The sequence below is a fragment of the Grampus griseus genome (assembly GCF_964374135.1).
Source record: "Grampus griseus genome assembly, chromosome: 9".
NCBI classification, from domain to species: domain Eukaryota; kingdom Metazoa; phylum Chordata; class Mammalia; order Artiodactyla; family Delphinidae; genus Grampus; species Grampus griseus.
This window is the reverse complement of record NC_139003.1, coordinates 23,493,614-23,515,217: the sequence shown is the minus strand read 5'-3', so window position 1 is coordinate 23,515,217 and position 21,604 is coordinate 23,493,614. Positions and strand designations below refer to the sequence as shown.

The 21,604-nt window shown below is 50.9% G+C and overlaps 2 protein-coding genes and 1 pseudogene across 3 annotated transcripts in view; 1 reads left to right on the top strand and 2 right to left on the bottom strand.

Moving 5' to 3' along the window:
* Nucleotides 1-5,352, bottom strand: part of RBM28 (RNA binding motif protein 28) — a 31,661-nt gene extending 26,309 nt beyond the window's left edge. Inside the window, exons 1-5 of the mRNA XM_082661899.1 lie at nucleotides 5,158-5,352; nucleotides 1,458-1,616; nucleotides 1,063-1,157; nucleotides 566-641; nucleotides 43-135 (exon numbers count right to left, since the gene is read on the bottom strand). Coding sequence (XP_082518025.1) covers nucleotides 43-135; nucleotides 566-641; nucleotides 1,063-1,157; nucleotides 1,458-1,616; nucleotides 5,158-5,275 — 541 coding nt within the window. The 5' untranslated portion in view covers nucleotides 5,276-5,352. The remainder of the gene's footprint in view (nucleotides 1-42; nucleotides 136-565; nucleotides 642-1,062; nucleotides 1,158-1,457; nucleotides 1,617-5,157) is intronic.
* Nucleotides 5,353-6,228: 876 nt separating this feature from the next.
* Nucleotides 6,229-6,783, top strand: LOC309827068 (chromobox protein homolog 1-like; annotated as a pseudogene). Its single transcript has one exon. The product of its transcript is annotated as a chromobox protein homolog 1-like (transcript).
* A 5,949-nt stretch (nucleotides 6,784-12,732) lies between these two features.
* Nucleotides 12,733-21,252, bottom strand: PRRT4 (proline rich transmembrane protein 4; the record flags this gene model as incomplete). Its single annotated transcript, XM_082661436.1, has 4 exons — nucleotides 12,733-14,973; nucleotides 19,966-20,085; nucleotides 20,411-20,515; nucleotides 20,601-21,252. 4 exons carry the CDS (start codon nucleotides 21,250-21,252, stop codon nucleotides 13,148-13,150), a joined length of 2,703 nt encoding a protein of 900 aa, XP_082517562.1. The 3' UTR covers nucleotides 12,733-13,147.
* Nucleotides 21,253-21,604: the final 352 nt, after the last annotated feature.

Here is a 21,604-nt window from a genome sequence, read left to right as displayed (position 1 = left end):
CCAGAAATATCTGAGTCAATGGTATGGGCACAGAAAACTCACCTTTTATCTCTTTCATGTTCATGCTTTTGAGAGCCTTTCCTGCTTCTAGGAGGTTTTTGAACTGAACAAAAGCAAAACCACGCATCTTTCCATCTGTGTGCAAACACAACAAAGAAGTTAGAAGTAGCAGGTAGGGAACCAACAGACACTAAGAAGGATGTTACAGCAACCTGGACTGGCAAGAAGACCCAAATCCTATCAACCGGTCAGCCCCTTGCCCAAAGCACAAGCCTATATCCTGCTGAGGTTACCCTGACACAGGCTTGGGGAGAGCAATGCATTTTCTCAAACTGTAACTTGTCTTCTAAAAGTAGTTCTGATCTAACTAGCAATACCGTAAGGGGACTAAACACTGTTATTTGTCAAGCACTGTGCCTGATACTTTACACATATCATATCATCTGGGGCTCACAGAGTATGACCCGAACCTTGTGTTTCTGCTTAGTTCAAAGGTGATACAGAAAAAGACCATTATGTAAAATAACCTTAATCTAATCCACACAAAATAAAGGTTTGCCAGTACCTGGTTTCCTAGGGATGTTTACTTCCAGGACAGCTCCAAACTGAGCAAATACTGTCTTCAAGTCATCTTCTGAACACTGAAGCCAAAAGTGAAGAAAGAAAAAGAGATATTATCACAGCAAATGAACACAAAACATCAACTATTCAATTAGTTCATTAGGAAGAGCTTGAATATTTGCACTCCTTTTTAAATTTTGAGACTAGGACACCAAACATTTCAAAATAGACGACATCTTGCTTTGTACCTATACAGGCAAAAAGGACAGATATCAGAGAGCTTTTCCTTCCCTCCCTTTCTCAGCAGTAGTTTCCCCAAGGCATCTTCACAGTCTCTGTCCTTAATAAGTTTTTGTTTATACAGGCCCATTTTCGGAATTCAACAAGGCTAAAGTTCGTTCCCAGAAGGAATTAAGCCCAATTATACCATCCTGACCAACGAGCATGCCTTGGCTCCAACGGCTTTCAGAACACTCACTGTTAGTTTTCTCTGTCTCTTACCTTAAAGCTCAGGTTCCGAATAATTAATCTGGCTTTCTTATCTGCCACTTTGGCTTTTTTAGGCTGCAGCTCCTTCTTTGGGGACTTTGAATTTTCTAAAAAATAAATGGCAATGAAGTAAATCTGTGATCCCCTCGGACCCGAACATCACAGGAAAGAAGCTACTAGCAACAGATGGCATTTAACACAGGGTTAAGTATGGCAATGCCCAGGGACACCAGGTTTTCCAGACTCAGAAGTAAACAAAAGACTAAAACTAGTAACAAAATACACTGGATGATTTTGGACATCAAGAGGAAATTCAGGAAGCTTTTAGGCCTAGACACTACTCCCAGAGCCAATCCACTGCCCCCTCAATCCTGGGGGAAAACTCCCTTCAGCTACTAGAAACTCACCAGTTTTCCCCTTTTCCTTGGACTTATTTCTCAGTTTTTTCTTGGCAACAGTCACGGTGATCTTGCAGCCTTCGAAGGTGGTAATCTCCTTGAGGGCCCTCTGAACATCTTCCAGCATAGAAAAAGTGACATAGCCGAAGCCTCGACATGCCTTACTCCCTGGAACAGTATGGGGACGGGGGGAGGGGGGATTAACAGTAAGCCAAGATCCCTAAACCAGTAAATTCTCACAGCCCTAAACTAGCAAATATACAGCCAGGCCAGCCAGTCTGCCAAAATTCTCAAAAGAGAAAGAGACAAGGTTAGCATGAGTGGCCCCTGTCCCCTCTTTGTTCAGAAATTGTTAGGCTTCCTCTTCTAATGTGGTGTCTTTGCTGTTAGCTCCCTCTCTTCCTTCTTTCCTGATAATTTCAAGAATATGGAGGACCCATGATATGCATTACACCCCCGAAGAAGAACTCAACGTCAAACAGAACAAAACATCACCAGAGAAGGTAGGAAAGGTAAGTATGGTAGCTTCAAAAATTACAAAGAAATAATTCAGCCACCGCTCCACAGAACAGATCAGCAATGAATGCCAGGGGCCCTGAAAAAAGAACCTCAAACAATAAACATTACTTCAGAAGCCTGCAGACACTATTACAATTATTACCAAGCCCTAGAAATCAATATCAAATTAAACCTTTCTAAAGCGGCTGTAAACCTCTTATCTCATTTTGTCAGAACACACCAAGAAGGGAAAAGCCAATATCATCATCGCTTTTTTCCAAACGAATCATTTAAGACAAACAGTTGCAATTATCAACTGTAACCCACCTTTGCCCTTTTTGGTATTTTTTTTTCAGTTTAGTATTTTTGTGTAGTAAAATCTTAAGTAATTTACTGCATCAAAAAAGAAAAGGACAGACCAAGTAGTCTGCTTACTACCCAAAGAAGAAACAGAGCTCACACGCTCTCCTTTTACAACTACACCCCAATCTGCTTCTGGGTACAAGCCCTCTAACACAGGACGCTGATCCACGTAAACTGGTTAAAGCTGACACTTGGCACTAGGAAAGCGTACTATGATCTGGTGATCTCTTTTTCTCTTGAAACTCCTTCTCACAAAAGCCTGCCCACTCACCTTTCAGAAAACAAGAACAAGAAAAATCAGGGCCCTTCCTGATCAGTACAACCAAAAACGAAGCAGCTGAAAGGTGAAGGAGTTCAGTGACAAAACAGAAGCGTGTTGCTCACAAACACACCATGCATTGTTTATGTCTGCACAAAGCACTCTCACACATTTACTTGAATCTTTACGACAATCCTGTGAAATTATTCCCATCTTAAAGAGGTTAAGTGGCATGTCCAGGTCACCACTACTGGTAAGACCTCACCCCACACCCCCTCCCTCCTATCCCACTAAGTACAACATTCAGTACATCTGGCTGCCTGGACAGAAAAGCACGTTTTTTCTTAAAAAGGGAATAGCAGCTTCTGTTAAAGATGTAGACTACATACACAAGCAACAGGTAAGGTTACATGTAGCCTATATTCTGAGGACCCAAAAGGAGAATTCCCATTCAAAGGCCTGTTCCTCCCCGGAACACAACCAACCACTGTTGAGCAGCGTTTCTCAATTGTTTTGATAACCCACAGTAACAAACGTAACTTATAGTGGATCCAGGATGCAGTTTTTTACAAAACTGAAAAAAAAAAGTTTTATGAAAACTTCTCCTTTACCATGTATAGATATACTCCTATTTCATTAAAAAAATATCTCTAATCATGACCCACTCAAGGCCCACTAATGGACGATGATCTGCAGTTTAAGAAACACTGCTATACAGCACTCATTCTCATTCTCTCATTCGCCCATATCTATACTTAAAACGACAAAGAACCAGGCAGCTGCTATGGTTTGTATAGCAATCAGAGCCATGTCGACAATCCTAATTCTAATTTCTGTTACTAACAAAATAGAAGATAAGGACAGAGTGATTATTAGCACACTATTAGCCTGCCTACTCATCACATACTTGGACACCACGGGGGGAAAGAGAGGTACACAGGATGTTGCTTCCCTCCAGTTGCTCTCCTGAAAGACAAGGAGGTAGCCACCTACAGAGACACACTGATGACTTGGAAGGAAGCTAAATTTATGTTCTGGGCAACATCAGGTGCCCCTTGACACAGTCCAGGTAAGAGTAAGAAATGCTTCTACAATTAAAACACTTACAATTCTTCCTCAGTCTAATACATGCTAACCCTCCTTCATAGCGATGCCATAATCATCAGACAGAATGCAAAGCATATGGCAGTATTCCACAAGTCAGAAAATATCTCCTGCGGCTCAAGCCAAAACCCTTGGAGTCAGACTTGACTCCTCGACACTCTTTTTTTTCTCATACCCCACATCTGATCCATCAGCAAATTCTTTCAGCTCTACTCTCAAAAATATCCATATTGCAATCACTTTTTACCACCTTCACAGCTACAACAGCTGGTCCAACACCATGACCTCTCTCTCACCTGGATTACCACAAGAGCCTAATAACTGGTCTCCCCGCTTCTGCCCTATTCTTAGCAGCCTATTCTCAACACGGCAGCCTGAGAGAATCTTCCAAAATGCAAGCCATATCATATCTACTGCTCCCTGCTCAAAACCAGTGGCTTCATATCTCAGAGTAAAAGCCAAAGTCCTTGCAACCGCCTGTAAGGTCCTACATGATCTGGTAGCACCAGATCGCATCTGCTAATTCTCTTCCCTTCACTCACGGCATTCCAGTCACCCTGGTTTCTTCACTATTCCTCCAATATACTACACACACTCCTCTTCAGTATCCTTTAGCTTCCTCTGCCTAGGCTGCTCCTCCCACTGAGAAACACATGTTCACTCTCTCACATCAGAAAGGCTTTCCCTGGCTACCGCTCACCCCTCTACAGCTTCCCCACCACCACACACACACACATCTACAGAAACTCCCTATCCTTTTCCTCTGCCTTATGTTTCTTCTCAACATCTATCACCATTATCACTACATATTTTGCTTATGTGCTTATTGGCTGTCTTCCCCATCTGGAACACAAGAGCAAGGTTTTTGGTTTGGTTCTGTGCACTGCTGTATCCCCAGGACCTACAATAGTTGCCTGGCACAAAATACACATTCAATTAATATTTATGGAATAAATAACTGGGTGAATGAATAACACACTGGTTAAGAGCTCCCGGTCTGGTGATCAAATTCTGAATCCACTACTTACTAGCTGTATGAACTTAACCTGAAATTACTAAATTTCCCTAAGCCCTAGATTCCTCGTCTGTAAAATGGAGTTAAGTCTCCACCCAACAAGACCGATGGGGAAATTAAATGAGATAACACGTGGAACTCAAGCACCGCACGTGGCAATCAGTTGATTCTCAATAAGCCTTACTGGTGTTTTATTAAAAGTTAGTTATTTACTACCAAATAAGATCTTATATGTGAGCGCGCATAATAAACGGAAAGCGCTACATAAACTTAAGGGACTGATTTGACTTTCAGAAACGGCCCGTATGGATTCATCTAAAGCAGAATCCGTTTAGAAAAGAAATTCAACTTCTAAGTCCTTTCACTATGGGGCAGGTAAAGGATTATACGGGTCGCTTAAATTTGGGTGTCCTCGCCCCCATCCGGCTCCCAGGAACCCCAATTTTGTCCTCGACCGCCCCGCCCCCTACCTTTCTCAGTCACCACGAAGCACTGCTTCACCGGCCCCACCTGACTGAACAGCTCCTCCAGCTGCTCGCTGCGGGCCGAGGGCGGGAGGCGGCCCACAAACAGGGTCAGCCCGGCCATAAGGCCGAGAAACAGAAGCGCGCGGCTTCGCGCACGCGAGTCAAGTGACAGGTTTTAGTCAGAGGACCACGCCAAGTTGCCGGGAGACTCCGGAAGTGCTCTTCACTCAAAAGAGTCCGGAGGAAAACGTGGTAGAAGGGGGAAAAAACATCCCGGAAGGAAAAAATCGTGACGCCAGGGGGCGGAGCTTCTTGAGCGGGGTTCCACCCCTACTCCAAGTACCGCCCCCGCCGCTGTAAAGAAATTTGGCTTCGCTATTTCCTACACTGCTTACAATCTAACCTCCTGGAGATCGATACCAAACTCAGCAGGGCAGGCCGGAGAAGTTGGTTTTACTCTGGCCCTAACCCAGGATCTAACATATAATGGATGTTTAATAAATATTTTCTGAAGTGCCACCACAGACTCCCAGATTACGTGCATAAAACACAGCCAGAATACACATCAACACAAGTACGTCACGTACATCATTCGGACAATTCTCATGTTCTCAGAGAATATGAGATATCTGTCACACTATAACAGATAACTACAACTCTGCCTTTAACACTTCGCAGACAAATTATAGCTACTAAAGTACAAATAGGCACATATCATACATATTCTTTCAAAAAAATATTTACTGAGCTCCTACTATGTGCCAGGCACTAAGGATAAAATTGGTGAGCTAAAAAAGATGGGACCCCTACCCTCATGGGGTATACAGTCTCGTGGGGGTAGACAGACATTAATCAAAAAAAAAAAAAAAAAGAAAGGAGGGCCGTTGGCCGGGGCCTGCAGTACGCGCTTCAGTGAGGGGCTCAACCACAGTCAACCGTCTTGTTGCTTTACTGGTCGCCACTCCCACGACCGGCCCGACAAGACGCGCCTGGAGCGCAGAACAGATTTCCCTTGGGCTCGTGGGCGCTGCTCTGAGCAGCGTCACCCTTTATACCAGAAAGCTGGCGGGCACTATGGGGAAAAAACAAAACAAGAAGAAAGTGGAGGAGGTGCTAGAAGAAGAGGAAGAAGAATATGTGGTGGGAAAAGTTCTCGACCATCGAGAGGGAAAGGGCAAAGTGGAGTACCTCCTAAAGTGGAAGGGGTTCTCAGATGAGGACGACACATGGGAGCCAGAAGAAAACCTGGATCGCCCCGACCTCATTGCCGAGTTCCTGCATCACAGAAAACAGCACACGAGACAGATAAATCAGAGGGAGGCAAGCGCAAAGCTGATTCTGATTCGGAAGATAAGGGGGAGGAGAGCGAACCAAAGAAGAAAAGAAGAGTCAGAAAAGGCATGAGGCTTTGCCCAGGATTTGGAACCGCAGTGGATTATTGGAGCTACAGACTCCAGTGGAGAACTCATGTTTCTGATGAAATGGAAAAACTCTGAGGAGGTTGACCTGGTCCCTGCCAAGGAAGCCAATGTCAAGTGCCCACAGGTTGTCATATCCTTCTATGAGGGAAGGCTGATGTGGCATTCCTACCCCTCGGAGGATGATGACAAAAAAGATGACAAGAATTAACTCTGTTGAGTACCAGCCCCTGTCACATCTGACTGTGGGTTTCAAGTGGGGAAAGGAGTTCTACTTGTCTTGACACCATAGAGGTGGCTTGAGAAGATGTCCTTTGAAGAGCCAGTATAGTTTCTGTGCCCTACAGCAGCCCAAGTGCTTTAAAGTCACTCCATGCTGGTTTGCACACCCATCCCAGTGGAGGGGAAGAAGGGTCAGTGTTTCAAGGCAACCCATTCTGAACTTTGCTGAGAAAAGCTAAGGGCCTTCTATGAAGGACAAAACTTGCAGAATGGGATGTGGGAGAGCAAAAGATACTGTAGCTCTTCAAAAGAGCATCTCCACAACCCACAACCTTCTTCCCAATAGTGTTAACTCTGCATTTTTACAGCGTAGCATATATGTAGTTTTTGGCTATTACTGGTGTATTATTTGGGGTGGGAGGGATGGGGTGGGAAAGAAGGGAGATGGGTTAGGATAATTTTTGTTAAAATTTGGAACCTGATGGGGGAAATGGTGAAACAAAGGAAAGAACAACTAATAATGATTTGGTTCTGTGTCCAGAATATTTCATCCTTTCAAAAAATGTCATTGGCAACCTAAATGAGGACTGCGAGAGACTGTTTAAAAGCTGTGAATGCTAATCATTAGAGAAATGCAAATCAAAACTACAATGACATATCACCTCACACCATTCAGAATGGCCATCATCAAAAAATCTACAAACAATAAATGCTGGAGAGGGTGTGGAGAAAAGGGAACCCTCTTGCACTGTTGGTGGGAATGTAAACTGATACAGCTACTATGGAGAACAGTATGGAGCTTCCTTGAAAAACTAAAAATGGGACTACCATACGACCCAGCAATCCCACTACTGGGCATATACCCTGAGAAAACCATAATTCAAAAAGAGTCATGTACCACAATGTTCATTGCAGCTCTATTTACAATAGCCAGGACATGGAAGCAACCTAAGTGTCCGTCAACAGATGAATGGATAAAGAAGATGTGGCACATATATACAATGGAATATTATTCAGCCATAAAAAGAAATGAAATTGAGTTATTTGTAGTGAGGTGGATGGACCTAGAGTCTGTCATACAGAGTCAAGTAAGCCAGAAAGAGAAAAACAAATACCGTATGCTAACACATATATATGGAATCTAAAAAAAAAAAAAGGTTCTGAAGAACCTAGGGGCAGGACAGGAATAAAGACATAGAGAATGCACTTGAGGATACGGGGAAGGGGAAGGGTGAGCTGAGACGAAGTGAGAGAGTAGCATTGACATATATACACTACCAAATGTAAAATAGATAGCTAGTGGGAAGCAGCCGCAGAGCACAAGGAGGTCAGCTCGGTGCTTTGTGACCACCTAGAGGGGTGGGATAGGGAGAGTGGGAGGGAGACGCAAGAGGGAGGAGATAGGGGGATATATGTATATGTATAGCTGACTCACTTTGTTATAAAGCAGCAATTAACAGATCATTGTAAAGCAATTATACTCCAATAAGGATGTTAAAAAAAAATAGAAAAAGAAAGCTGTGAATACCTGAAACTTAGAAGCCAAGGTGTTCCCTGCCTGAGCTTAATGCTATTCCCAACAAAGGACTAAGCCTGTTAAGAAGTTACCAAAGCTGCCATTTGAGGGATGGAAACTGGTTGAGGAGGAAAAGTCTTATGGGAGTGTATACACAGACAGATCATTCTGTCTTTGAGGTGCTAATTCTTGAAATTGACAAGAAGACCCTTTTTTTCCAATTATGAAGTTATAAATATCAGCTTCTCCATCCAAGTCACTGGCTGAAGTATCTGGGGAAGGGCAGAGGGTGGTATAGGAGGTGGGAGAGGAGGCAAAGACAAGGTCTGGTGCTCTTAGGTGGAAAACTCTTGGAGCCTCTGTTTTTTGAACTTTGAAACCATTGGTGGCAGGGTTCAGTCACTGACAGCACAAATTCACTGAATCACTTCAAGAATTGAATGATTTCAGAAGCCCTGGTCTCAGGAGAAGATTAAATTTTCATACTGGGGCAGTGGTTCACTTTAAAACAAAACAAATTTTTTTAATCCTAAGAATTAACTAAAACCCAAAATGCTGTCTTGAATCATGAGATCCATCAGTTCTTGACATCGTCTAGACCTGCATCTAGAACTCCCTTGTAAAATCTTTTTAGGCAGGGGTTAGGTTTCTGTGAAAACTTTTGTTTAAATGTTAACTTCATACCAACATTGTCAGTTCTTGTCTTAATAAAACTATATAGATTTATTTTAAAAATTACAAATAAATCATAGCCTGCACCATGCAAGATCATGTGAGAACACACCCAGAACAAACATGACATCCAGCTTGCACACACAGACCTAGTACCCAGGTCCTCCCAGAGACAGGAGATCTTTCCTCAGGTCAGCTTATCAGACAGAGCCAAGGCTGAGGAATCTCACTGGCCAGGAGATCTGGGCGCTCCTGGATCCTGGAACACAGACAGTGTTTGCCATCCCATTGGGCCCAGGAACTGACCTGTGTGCAGGACTGCAGCACCCTGAAGAACATTTGTACAGGACAGAAGTGCCCAATGCCTTTTTTAATAATTACTTTTAAATGGCATAACCTGAACACAGGGTAGGTAGACAATTCAAAAAGTACAAAAGGTACAATGAAAAGTGTTTCCCTTTCTCCTCAAACCCCATCTACTTTCAGCACATTTTGGTTGGATGGATGTCTGGTTGATAGTGACAGGGGGAAAGGGAGAACGTTTAACATCAGATTTATGAAACCCTAGCTTTTAAGCATTTATTCTACGCTTAAAAGAAAATGGCACAGTTAGTTTTAAACACACAACTCAGCAGAGGAAGTATGGAAATAAAAAACAGATTTTTAAGGTCATGGGTTAATTCCATCCAGGAGAAAGAGAGACAAATAGACAAAGGAAATGGGATGGATCATTTGAATACAGTTGGTTTGGAATTCCACATTCCTCTCTTTTTCTTCTCCTCCTCTCTTGCCCCCTCATCACCTTAGAAATCAAAATTTCATACCCAAAGTCTAAATTGGAAGCTTCAGGGCCCTAGCTATATGGAGGCTTGCCCAGTCCTGGCTGCAGTGTGCACTGGGGAAAGAATCCTGAGAAGGCTGCTCCGACATCCCTTTGGGACACACCCTACAATGCTCAGTTGGAAGTACTTTGGACCAAAACCTTCCCTATAGAACAAAAGGAAACTGTGTCCCTGTGCCCATCAGAGGGCAGCAGCCACCCACAGTACGGAGGAGTTCTTTGCCCCTAGGGGAGTGTAGCAATGCAGCTGACCCTTTGTACTCTTCCCTACTTTCAGACCTGGCTCCCCATCTCAGTCTCCCAGCCTCAGCCTCAGCCCCATCCCCTCTCATCCATTTGTAACAGGGAAGCCATGTGGTTCTTCAATCAGGAACATTTGCTCATCCATCTAACCAGGACACATGCAGCGTTCTTTATTAAACAGCAGGAGTTGTGGTACCCTGCACCACATCGGCAACGTGGCTTCCAGGGGAAATAAACTGCTGGCCTCTTCTCATCCATCACTTGCAGGAGCCTGGAAAGGAAGTAAGAGAGGCGTGGGCTGTGCTCAGCCAGCCTCTCCCAAGCCCCATCCCCCTGGCTCCATTCCCGCTTTCAAGCCAAACCTTCTTATAATACCGCATACTTCTTGTTCTTAGCACTTCTCGCAAATGTAATTAATTACTTGTGTGACTGTAATTATTTATCTGATTAACTCTTTAATGTCTGCCTTCCCCCAAAGACCTTCAACTTCATAAGTTCAGGGCTGTTGTCCACCTAGTTCACCTGTCTACCCCCATCACCTAGCACATTGTAAGCATCCAATAAAATGCTTTAAAGAGATTGAATGAATGAAGGTGAGTTTGTTTCTCAGTCTCCTACAGTACTAAGAATTGGAACTGAGGGCGTATATATTACACCCTGGTCTACCCGGGCTCTTCTGGGAAACTGCTTTGGGTAAGGAAGGGCTGAGGCATGAGACAAAAGGGGAGGGTTGTCTCACGAAAGTCTCAGCCTCTTGATCAAGTCAAAGGGCTTAGGCGATTCTTGCTGAGGAAAATCAAAGAAGTGCTGGAGCTGGTGAGTAACAAGCTGTATTCCCCTGCCCGCTCCCCATCTCACCAGCCCCATTCAGAGCTTCCAAACAGAAAAGGAGTGTGTGTGTGTGTGTGTGTGTGTGTGTGTGTGTGTGTGTGTGTGTATGCGCGCCAGTGCCTGCTTCTGTGAGAGAGAGGCGGACAGACAAACATACAGAGAGACTGACTGGGGGTACGTGGGGCTTGGACTGCTTTGCAAGAGCTGTGTGCCTGAACCCAAGGACCCTTGATGGGGACAGTGAGTGAGTGAGAGGAGCTGGCAAGGTTTAGGACGAGGAAGAGATGGCAGAGAGGACTTGAGTGTGAGCAGAGGCAGATGGAAGGGTAAGTGGGCAAGAAAGGAAACAATTTCTCGGAGCAGCTCTGGTGCTGGGGCCGCTACAGCCACTACGACACCAGTGAGAAATGCCTGTAATTAGGAGGATGGCAGTTCTCTGGGCCTCAGCCCAGAGTGACGATGCAGCAAGAATTTCTGAGCCAAGCCGAGCCAGGTGATGGAGGAGACACAGTCAGAACCACTCCAGTCCCACTCCTCAGCTGTGCCTGCCCCAGGCTCCTCTCATTTTCTCCCCTACGATGACCCTCACTTGCCCCAAGCATCATTGGCTTCCCTCCTCCTTCTGAGATTCCAGGCTCTGGGTGCTCCTTTCAGCCAAGACAGAGCTTCATGCGTGAGGAGAGCAGTGCTTTAATTCTCCCACTAGTGCATTGGACCTGGTCTGGTGAGGCCCCTCCCCTCCCGGCCTCCCTGCTTCCCTCTCGCCTCCCTTGCTTCCCTTCTCAAATCCGCACACGCTGATAGGCAGAGTTGGAAGAAAAACCATTCCTATTCCTGTTTTTCCACTTCAAGCCTAGTAGGTCTGTCCCTGTAGGCTTCCCTGTGATGTGCAGGACATCTGCCAAAACACTGCCAAAACTTAGTTTTCAAATCTATGACTCTGTTTTAGTGCCACTCTGAACTTACCGCATTTTAGCCAAACGACAAATGCACACTACAGCCAAATGCTCTGGACAAGGGAGGGATTACAGAGTGCCTGGTAGCCGGATGTATTCATGGGTCTCTGCACTGTGAGTTCTGCTTTGGTGGGTAGGATGGGGCTGGGGTTTGGGGAAGACAGGCTTTCTCCAGGGAGGATCTGCACCTGTGGGAAATGAATGTTCTCCAGGGGAAGGGGGTTGTTAGTCCAAACTTGAAGAGATCCTGCTGGTAGGTGGAGCAAGTCGTTTCCTCTGTGAATTCCTCTGGGTACGTGGCAGGGAGATTGCTGCGAAACCCAGCTCAAAGTGATCAAGCCCTTGAGCTGTGTATCAACATTTCCATGAAGGACTTTGACACTAGCTGGTCCCTAACCACTTGTCCATCAGGACCTGAAGCCAGTTTCTTAGGAATGCAGACATTTCCACCAACGACTGTAGAGTTTCCACCTCATTTCTCAGGGCAGTGATCCAACTCTGAAAAGCCACTTCCCAGGGAGTCAGAAGGGTCTTCAAGGGGCCACTCCCAGGACCCTCACTCAGCCCAGATGGGCCATGGACCCGTCTATGGGGAAAGGTCATGCAGAGGACAAGACCCCTTGCAGTCAGGAGTGAAGGTCACTGGGGTCTGGGATGGACCCACCCCACCCAAACACTGCTTCTCTTCCAGTTCTGGCAGAACCATTGCTGCTATTGCCTCATCTAAGCTTTTCCAAGAAGGTGAGACCTTTCTCCTCTGAAAATATTTTATTGATAAATTAACTCTGAAAGCGCTTACCTCCCACCCTACTGCTGCAGAGTCTCCTAGATGGGCCGTGGACCCTTCTATGGGGAAGGATCGTGTGGAGCACAGGGAGTCTCACGCAGGGGTGGGATTTCCGGGCGTGGCAGAGGTGGGTGTGGGGACTGAGGCCAGTCCTGAGGTCGGCTGAGGACAGCCCCTCTCACTCAGCACCAGAGTGGGAAGTGGTGGTTTGGAGTGGAGCACCTTGGAGCTTTATTGCTGGTGAATGCCAAGGAAAAGTGGGACCCCTGCCAGCCTAGAATTGCAGCTGAGGGCATCAGTGCCCAGGGCTCCAGAGAAGGTGGCACTAGTTCCCAATCAACAGAACCTGGCTGCTGACTCACCCATCCAGGAGTCCCTGGATGGGAAAGGAAGCGGGGAGAGGTATCTGAGCCAGGCGGGATTGGGGAAGGGTTACAGTGTGCAGGTCTCGGGCAAAACAGGCGCCAGAAGGGGGCGTATTGTCGGGGCGGCGAGGCGCCCACATCTTCACAGGTCTATGGTGTCGCTGCCCATGCTCAGCTCGTCAATCTGTCGGCAGGCGTCCAGGAATTGCTCCTGCAGCAAGGCCTCTTCGGCCTGCAGCTCAGGAGGCGGCTCTGGGGAGTCGCGGGAGGGTGGGGACAGGGCCTGGTAGGATCCTGAGGCCGGGAGGTTAGGGCTGCTTCCTGAGGGCCGCGGGGGACTGAGGACGCAGACCAGCGGACAGCGAGGGGGCCTGTCCGGGCTGGAGCACAGCAGCATGGACGAGCTGTCCCGTGACAGTCCGCACAGCGAGCCGGATGAGGCGCTGCTGCCCGCGGGCCAGGCCCCGGAAGAGGGGAGCTCGGGGGCCGCGGGGGAACCAGGGGCCTCCCCAGACCTCCCAGTGGGCCCGGCCCCGGTCTGCGCCCCCAGCGAGGCGGTGCGGTAGAGGCCGAGCCCCTGCAGGGCTTCCCCGAAGGCCGGGCCCTGGAAGAGGCCGGGCTTCAGCAGGGCTTCGCTGCAGAGGGCCTCCTCGATGCTGCGCCGCAGGTTGATGGGGGAGGGCGGGCGGAAGTCCACGGTGTAATCGCTGCAGGGGGAGGAAGCCGGGGAAGGGGCCGGGTTGGCGGCCGCGCCTTCGAAGCCACGGCAGCCTCCTCCCTGGAGAAGGAGGTCGGGACCCGGCCCTGCCAGGGCGCATAGCTGCAGCAGCTCCGCGTCGCCACGCGCGATAGCGCTCCCCAGGGGCTTCTTGTCGGGGGGCCCGGCGACCCAGCCTCCGGGCAGCAGAGGGGCGGCGTGGCCGGGGGACAAGCGGAAGAGCTTGGCCCAGCAGCGCGGCGGCACGCGGGGGCTGCAGAGCGCCGGGTAGAGGCCCAGCAGCGCCAACGGAAGCGCGACGCCCACCTCGCCCAGGCGCAGGCCGAGCTGGAAGGCCCACCAGGGCCAGGGCCCCTCCAGGCCAGGTTGGCCGCCGTAGCCCAGCGCGTGCAGCACCTCGTAGCCCTGCAGGGCTCCGCTCAGCAGCCCGAAGGTGCCCGCCACTGGGGCCGTGCGCGCCGCGCGCCGCCAGGACTCGAGCGGGCCGAAGGGGCTGCGCGCCTGCGGGAAAGGAGTGGCGCCCTTGAAGCCGGACACTCCCAGGGGCGCTCCGGCCCGCCGACGACGACCCCCCAAGCAGGACAGCGCCAGCAGGAGCCCGGAAAGGAGGGCGGCGAGGAAGGCGTGCAGCCCGCGGGAGGCGAGCCGCAGGGCCCGTAGCGGGCGATGGGCGGCGCTCCCGAGGGCGGCGGCGGCAGCCAGCCCCAGCCCCAGGAGCAGCAGCGCGGCCAGGGCGGCTGGACAGCGCGGCGGGCGCGGCCGGGCCAGAAGCAGGCAGGCCAGGCCCAGGCCGGCGGCCAGGCAGGGCAGCGGGAGGTCCTGCAGCAGCAGCCAGGCCAGCGCCGGCAACCGGTCGCGGTGCCCGTAGGCGTCGTAGAAGAGCGGGAAGGCCCGGGTGGTCCCGGCGGAGAGCAGGAGCAGGTCCAGCAGCGCCAGGCAGGGGGCGCCGGGCGGACAGCGCCAGGGCAAGAGGGCCAGAGCCAGCAGCGCCAGCAGGGCCACGAGGCCGAAGAGCGCGCCTACCCCGTACACATGGGCCTCCCAGGCCAAACCCCAGCGAGCCTTGGCCTCTGTCCAGTCGGCCTCCAGGGTCAGGAAGAAGAGGGGCAGTGGGGCCGCAGGAGGCTGCGCTTCGCGTTCAGGCAGTTCTCTGATACTGCAGGACCCTGGCCCACATTCTGGCTGCACCGAAAGGTTCCCAAGGCTGGCGGGAGAGGGGTCATCCAGGCCAGAGGTGGAGGTGGTGGAGTCTGTGGGCAAAGAACGTTTGTGTGAGGCATTCCGTGCAGCCCTCCCTTGCCCACCCTACAGCCAGTAGCCTGTATGCCAATCGGAGAGTCCTCATAGCTTCCAGGAAGGACTTGTCTTAAATTTGAGACTCAGTGACCTTGCCGCCCCTCACCCTCCCCTCCCACATCAAACTCCTCCGGCTGCAGTTTCAGCCCTCATGCCCTACCCCCACCCCATCTACCCCCAGCTCCCTGCTTTGTTCATTACCCTGTGATTCCACTGAAAAGGGTTTTTCTTAAGAAGTCACAGAATTTTACAAGTGGAAGGAGCTGTAGAAGCCCCCTCTAGTTCAATCCTCCAGCCAGGAAGGAGGCTGCGTGAGAACAAGGATCGCTTTGCTCACATCTGAATACCCATGCCTAAAACAGTGCCTGGCACAGAGTGGGCACTGAGCAGATATTCGCTGAAGAAATGAATCCTCTTCTTTGCCAGATGAAGATATTGAGGCTCTGCTGAGAGGCCAAGTAACTTGTCCAAGGTTACACATTGGCAGAGCTGCAACTAGAATCCAGATCTGAGCACCAGTTTGAGCCCCTCTCCTTGATTTCAGAGGCGCTTCGTAATACTAGTTTGCTTATCTCTTGTTCTGCACCCCTGACTCCCAACTCCCATCTTGGTGCTAGAAGAAGCTTGCCCTGCCTTTTTTCAGCTGCTCCCCTTTCTCCCTGTCTCATCAGGAAAAGCCACCCCGCACTGCCCCCCCACACACACACACAGCAGGGGGAGTGATATGACTCTCCCATCCCCAGCACCCTGAGAAAACACAGCCTTCCCTATTCACTGGCCTTCCTGCCTGCTACACCTCCAACCTCGGCCTACCCATGGCTATGGTCCCCATCCTAACTCAACTACAAAGCCATTGGTCTGAGGCTCTTACAATGCCCCTTTGGTTCTCACCCCCTTTTACAGAAGGTGACATTGAGATGGACTCCCCTGGGTCTCAAGACTACCCTTGAACTCTGAGGAAGGAACATTTGGGGGGATCATAGCTTAGCGAGTGAGCCCCTCAGGTGCTCTGGGGTTTGCTAACTTAGGCTCCCAGCCCCATCCTGTGCTCTAACATCTTCCCCACATCCCTTGAGGAAAGGAAAGTCAAGTAAGAGAGTGTGAGGACTAAGATCCCTAATTCTACTCTCCTGGAGCTAGAGAGGGGTGAAAAAGAGTTAGACCCAAGGATTTTCCATGGCCAGGCAGCAAGGGAAGATGCTTCACGCTGGACCTCCCTCCCCCATCTAGCAGGCTTAGCAGAACTGCAGCTGCAGGGAAGGATGGAGGGAGAAAGATGGTGGAGAAGGATGGGAGGAGCCATATGGCGATGGGGAAATGCACGGGAGACAGATGTAGAATGAGGCGGGGAGGATCTCCTGACAAGCAGACTCTTGCCCCAACTGCCTGGCCATACCCAGCCATGCCTCAGCAGGACAAAACAGGAAGACTCGAGGCGCACCCCCATCCCTACCCCAGGCAGTGCCAGCTTGTGCTGGGGACATGGAAAACAGAGCAATCCTAAGAACAAGAAAAACGAGTGAGCGGGCCAGAAAGCAGCCCTGGAGAGAGGGGAGGGGAAGGTAGAATTGGGCAACTGGGAGGGCAGAGAGGGAGCTGCCAAAAAATTACATATATACAGCTGGCTGCCTACTGCCAATGGCAGCATGTTCCCTGGTTCCTGTCCCATCATATGCCTCAAGTCTAAAATGGGGAAGAGCACCTACTGCACAGGGCTGTTATGAGGATACACGGCCAGTGTGTGCAAAGCTCTTTGGAGAGACCGGTGCATCATAAGCATTTGATATACAAATGTTGTTGGTCTGATCATTATGGGCTACTGTTTATCACCCGTCAGTCATCGGTGTGTGTCTGTGTGAGTGTGACCATTTCTGGCCTCAAACTAAGTCTCGATTTAACTAACAAAAGGCTGTCTTCCCTTAGAAAGTCAACAATTAGTCAAATGAGTGAACATCAACGCATTGTCTCTCTGTGAACCCTGTTTAAAGAACACCATTTGGATGGACTGACCATCCCCAAACACCTACTGAAGACACAGCCGTGAGTTAAATGAGGAATCATTCAGCTGGGAACTGACGGCTTGCTGATTCGGTGGGGGGACAGGGTCAGTCTAACACCAGTGGGATCAAATAAACAAACATTCTCCCTCACCCCTCATTTATTGGTCCCCTCAGATACCCTTGCCCAAACCACTTCTGCAAAGTGGACGAGTCTCCTTGGTCTTTCCGGTCTTGGTGGGCTCTGCAGAGAGGCAAGGAGACCCCAGCCAGGAGCCCACAGCCTGCGCCAACCTGTTGCCCCTCATGCCTCCTCCTCGCTCACTGTACAGACAAGTGCAGCTCTCAGAGAGCTGCCCCACCTCACCCTCTTCCAGCTCCACTTCTCACTCGATGGCCACAGAAGACCCCATCTTTCACCTCTGGCCCAAAGCATTATGGCAACTAGAGCAACTTGCAACATTCCTAAGAAGCCAGAAAAAGAATGAAAACCAGGAAGTAGAGTACAGGCCCAGCTCAAGTGTCAGAGGAGAGAGCTCTGACCTAGGAGCACTGCTCCCAGGGGGCAGGGCAGGCCAGGTATGGGTGGGGACAGGTGAAGAAGGCCCAGCCTCTGTCTTTGACGGGTCCGCTTGACCTCATCCTCTGTCTCCCCATTTGAGGCTTCCACAGAAGGGGCCCTCGGTTTCCCCCAGAAGGTAGTGACTTCCTAGGATCCCTCTCCTGCGCAGGCCTCCCTTACAAGGTGGTCCCACTCTGGCCCTGTGACTCCTCTTGACCTCAGGGGCAAGAGAGGAGATGCGATGTCAATGTGAGTAACTGGTGCAGCCAGAGCAGACTGGGGAGGAGTTGCGAAGAGGGCCCGGCTCAATTTATGGAAAAGTCCACTAGCGCCCACATCAAAGGGCTGGGGAATCACTCTCTACTCTGGATGCCTGAAGCTGCAGCCCGATCAGTGGCCTGGCCCCATCCCTCCCCCCAGCCCCACCTCCAGGATCACAGAGGATTGGTACTCCTTGTAAGGGTGACATTCGAAATATTTAACCACTGTTTCAGGGAATCAGAACAGCTGCCAGCCAGGTGGTCAGGGAGGGGAGTGGCGCTCAGGAGGCTAAGGAGAGTGGGTAGTTATCAACTGGTATGGAAGTCTTCTACTATGTTAACGACCTGCACAACTGTTCAGCCCTTACTGGCTGAATGCAAGCTCTGTCCGAGGTGAAGCAGACCTAATGCAAGAGAAGAGAAGCCCTAGGCCCAAAGGTTAACTGTACCGAGGTTAGAAAGTTCCTAGAGAAGACACAGAGAGACTCCCTTTAGCCCCTAACTGCTTGCCACTACTCCCCACAGAAGGTGCTGGCAGGAACAAGGCTCTTTGGCCTTCTCTCCAGGAGGCCTGCAGCCCTCCGGGGTTTATCCAAGAGGAACAGCCAGGAAGAGGCTGGGTTCCTGCAGCCGTAGAGAGGAGGGGGAAGGAGGGCGGGGCCCCCAGCCGCTGGGCTGCCTCTGATATTGTCCAGACTCATTAAACCTGCCTGGCCAGCGCTGTCACCAAGGCTGGCAGACCGCCACCCAGCATCCTTCCCCTGAGGCCACAGAGCCTGCCCCCAACTCCACAGCAGATCCTGCCACTGCTGCACACTGGGCTCGATGGGGAGGAGACGGCAGGCTCCCCACCCACACGCCCAGGAGTGCTGAGTCCGCTCGGGAGGAAACGACAGGCAGGTGCTGCGTTAAGTCTGGAGCTGGAAGAAGCTCGGGCGGGGACCAGCGATTTCCACTGCTGCACCAGTTCCTAGTGTGGAGTGGCTGAGAGGATTCCCAGCCACAGTTAACCCTTTGCATGTCCCCCTTGGCCTCACCTACCAGAACGTCTCCCCAAGCAGCATGCCCTCTGCCTTTTGTGGTATGTGTTGTCCCACCACATTTAGGGGCCACGGTTGCCGTGTCTGAGAGGTAGATCTGGAATGTACTTGGGACACACCGGGGAAAGAAGCAAGTTAACAGACACTATTTAATGAGCTAATACTTTGTGCCCGTTACATTATGTGGAAGCTTTACAATAACAAAATAGGCACTATTATTAAACTCCAGACATAGGAGAAAATTTAGGCTCAGAGAAGTTAAATAGCCTGTCCAAGGTCACCAGCCAGTTAGGAAGGGGATTGGGATTCAAGTCTCAAAGCGAAGTCTCAGGATTCCAGAGCCCCTGGTCTTTCCTCTGCACCACCAGCTTGTCTATGTGCGTGTTCTGAAATGCTCCCTTGAACAAGGATGGCATCTGTCTGTGTAAGGTCTTCTCTTTAACGTCTTCCCAATGAGGGGCCCAACTCTGCCTATATCTGACAGCATGTCATGTCAGATCAGACGGCAAAGGAGAGAGCCCCAAGGTCGGAGTGGGAGGGTAGGGAGGCAGGCCAGGCAGACTGGAGTAGAGGGTGGGGTTAGTGCTGAGGCTGTGGAAATCATGAAGGAGTTCCTGTGTCCGTTTGCCCCTGATACATTTGTCTACATCCTGCTCTGCCTGTGATTGTAAAACTCCCAGAGGACCATTACTTAACTCTGTGTGGGACCATCCTCAGCAACACTTGTTCTCAGACCATTAATATATATCTCCACAGTGGTGATGAAGAGAATGGTGATGACAGTGAAATACAAGGATCCCAGACTGCCGATGAGTGGCTAGCATGTAGTAAGTGCTCAATAAATAATTGTCAGGCTTCCCTGGTGGCACAGTGGTTGAGAGTCCACCTGCCGATGCAGGGGACACGGGTTCGTGCCCCGGTCCAGGAGGATCCCACATGCCACGGAGCGGCTGCGCCCGTGAGCCATGGCTGCTGAGCCTGCGCGTCGGGAGCCTGTGCTCCGTGACGGGAGGGGCCACAGCAGTGAGAGGCCCGCGTACCGCAAAAAAAAAAAAAATTGTCAAGTTTCAATGAATTGGATACTTACCTAGTGATGCTGTTGCAATCAAGGCAGAGCTTAGGGAAGCAGCTGGGTCCAGTGGCCTTGGACTTGGGAGCTTTGTCTCCTGGGGGGATGGGGGCGGGGACAGAGTGGTGCCAAAGAGTCCTGCAAAGGGAGCACATAGGGCTAGACTGCCATCTTACCAGCCAGCGTTGGCCTCTGGAGCTTTGGAGAAAATCCTGTCCTTTCTCAGAGCCTGACCTATGGGAGCCGCTGTCCCAGGGATTGTAGCCACATGTGTACCAGAAGCTAAGCTACAAGGACCAAACCAGACTTAGTATGGCAAAGAGGGCATTTCCCCATAGAGCAGTGGCTGGTATCCCAGGCCCTGGGAGAAGGAATGCGAGCTGCCCTTGAGTCAAGGGAAAAAGGAGGTGCTGGCATTTAGGGGTGTTCCATAAATGCTTGTTGCGGTAAAGTAGACACTCACCTGGAGAACCCGAAATTCCAGAGGCAGAGCTTGGGGATGGAACTGGGTCCGGGGGGCTCAGGCCTGATAAGTTCCGGAGTGGGGACACAGTAGTGCCAAAGAACCCTGCAAAAGGAGCCCAGGCTGAAGCTTCCTCCTACCTGCCAGACTGCCCAGCAGGGGCGCTCCTTGGGTTGGGGTGGGTACTCACCAAAGGGTCCCAGGCGCCCAGCAATCTCTGCCAGGCTGGCCCGCAGGCTGGGCAGCAGGGGCAGTGTTCGATGTCCAAGCGTTGGGGCTACGCCTGCTCTCAGCGCCATGTCAAACTTCAGCTCCAGCTCACCCTGGTGGAGTCTGGGAGCACTGGATGGAGGTGCTGTAGCTGTCAGAGCAGTATCCCAGGTCATGGTGCCCATCCTGGGCTGGTAGGGAGCAGTGGGCCGGTCAGTGGGCCCAGCGAGGAGGGATGTGGACTCCAGAGGCCAGGAGGAGGCCCAGGGAGTAGAGCTGCCTTCAGCAGAGCTCCGCTCTGGGGGGGAGTTCCCGAGAGAGCCCACCAGGAGTTCCCAAAGGGGGCCAGTCCTCAGCCCACCGGCCACCTCTTCCTCTGGCTCCCGGCTCGGCCCAGGAGAAAGTGCCCGGGTCTCCGTGACAGAGCTCCCCCAAGCAGCAGCAGGTCTCCGAAGGTGGAATTTGAAGTTAAGCCCCAGGTTGAGAGACAGCACAGAGGCCTCACTCTGAGGTGGCGGGGCCAAAGTGGTGACATGGGCACCTGGGACAGAGGAGGCAGCCTGGGCACCCACAGGGACAGCAAGCAGGACCCAGTAGAACAGCCCCAGCCCCAGACAGCCATACCCCGCCATGGCCCCTCCTGGCCTCAGGCGGCCTGGGTAGGCAGGGGACTCAGGTCTTCAGCACCTCTGAGCACGAAGGTCCTGGAGAGAGGAGAGGTGCTATGAGCTCTGGCTGCCTGGGATCTGATGCCCCAGAGAGACTTCTGATCCCAGAGAAGCAGGTGGTGGGGACAGGACACAAAGGCTTCCGCCCAAGGAGAGTTGCCAGCTTCTTCCTGAACATTCAGGCCCCAGCACAAATCTCTTCCCTGCAGTTTCCCTTCTCTCCCAGCCAAGGTTCCTTCTCCCTAAGCCCCTGCCTCCCTCACCTGCTCAGTCTGGGGACGGGTCTGACTGCATCCAGCTGCCCTCATCCTTGACT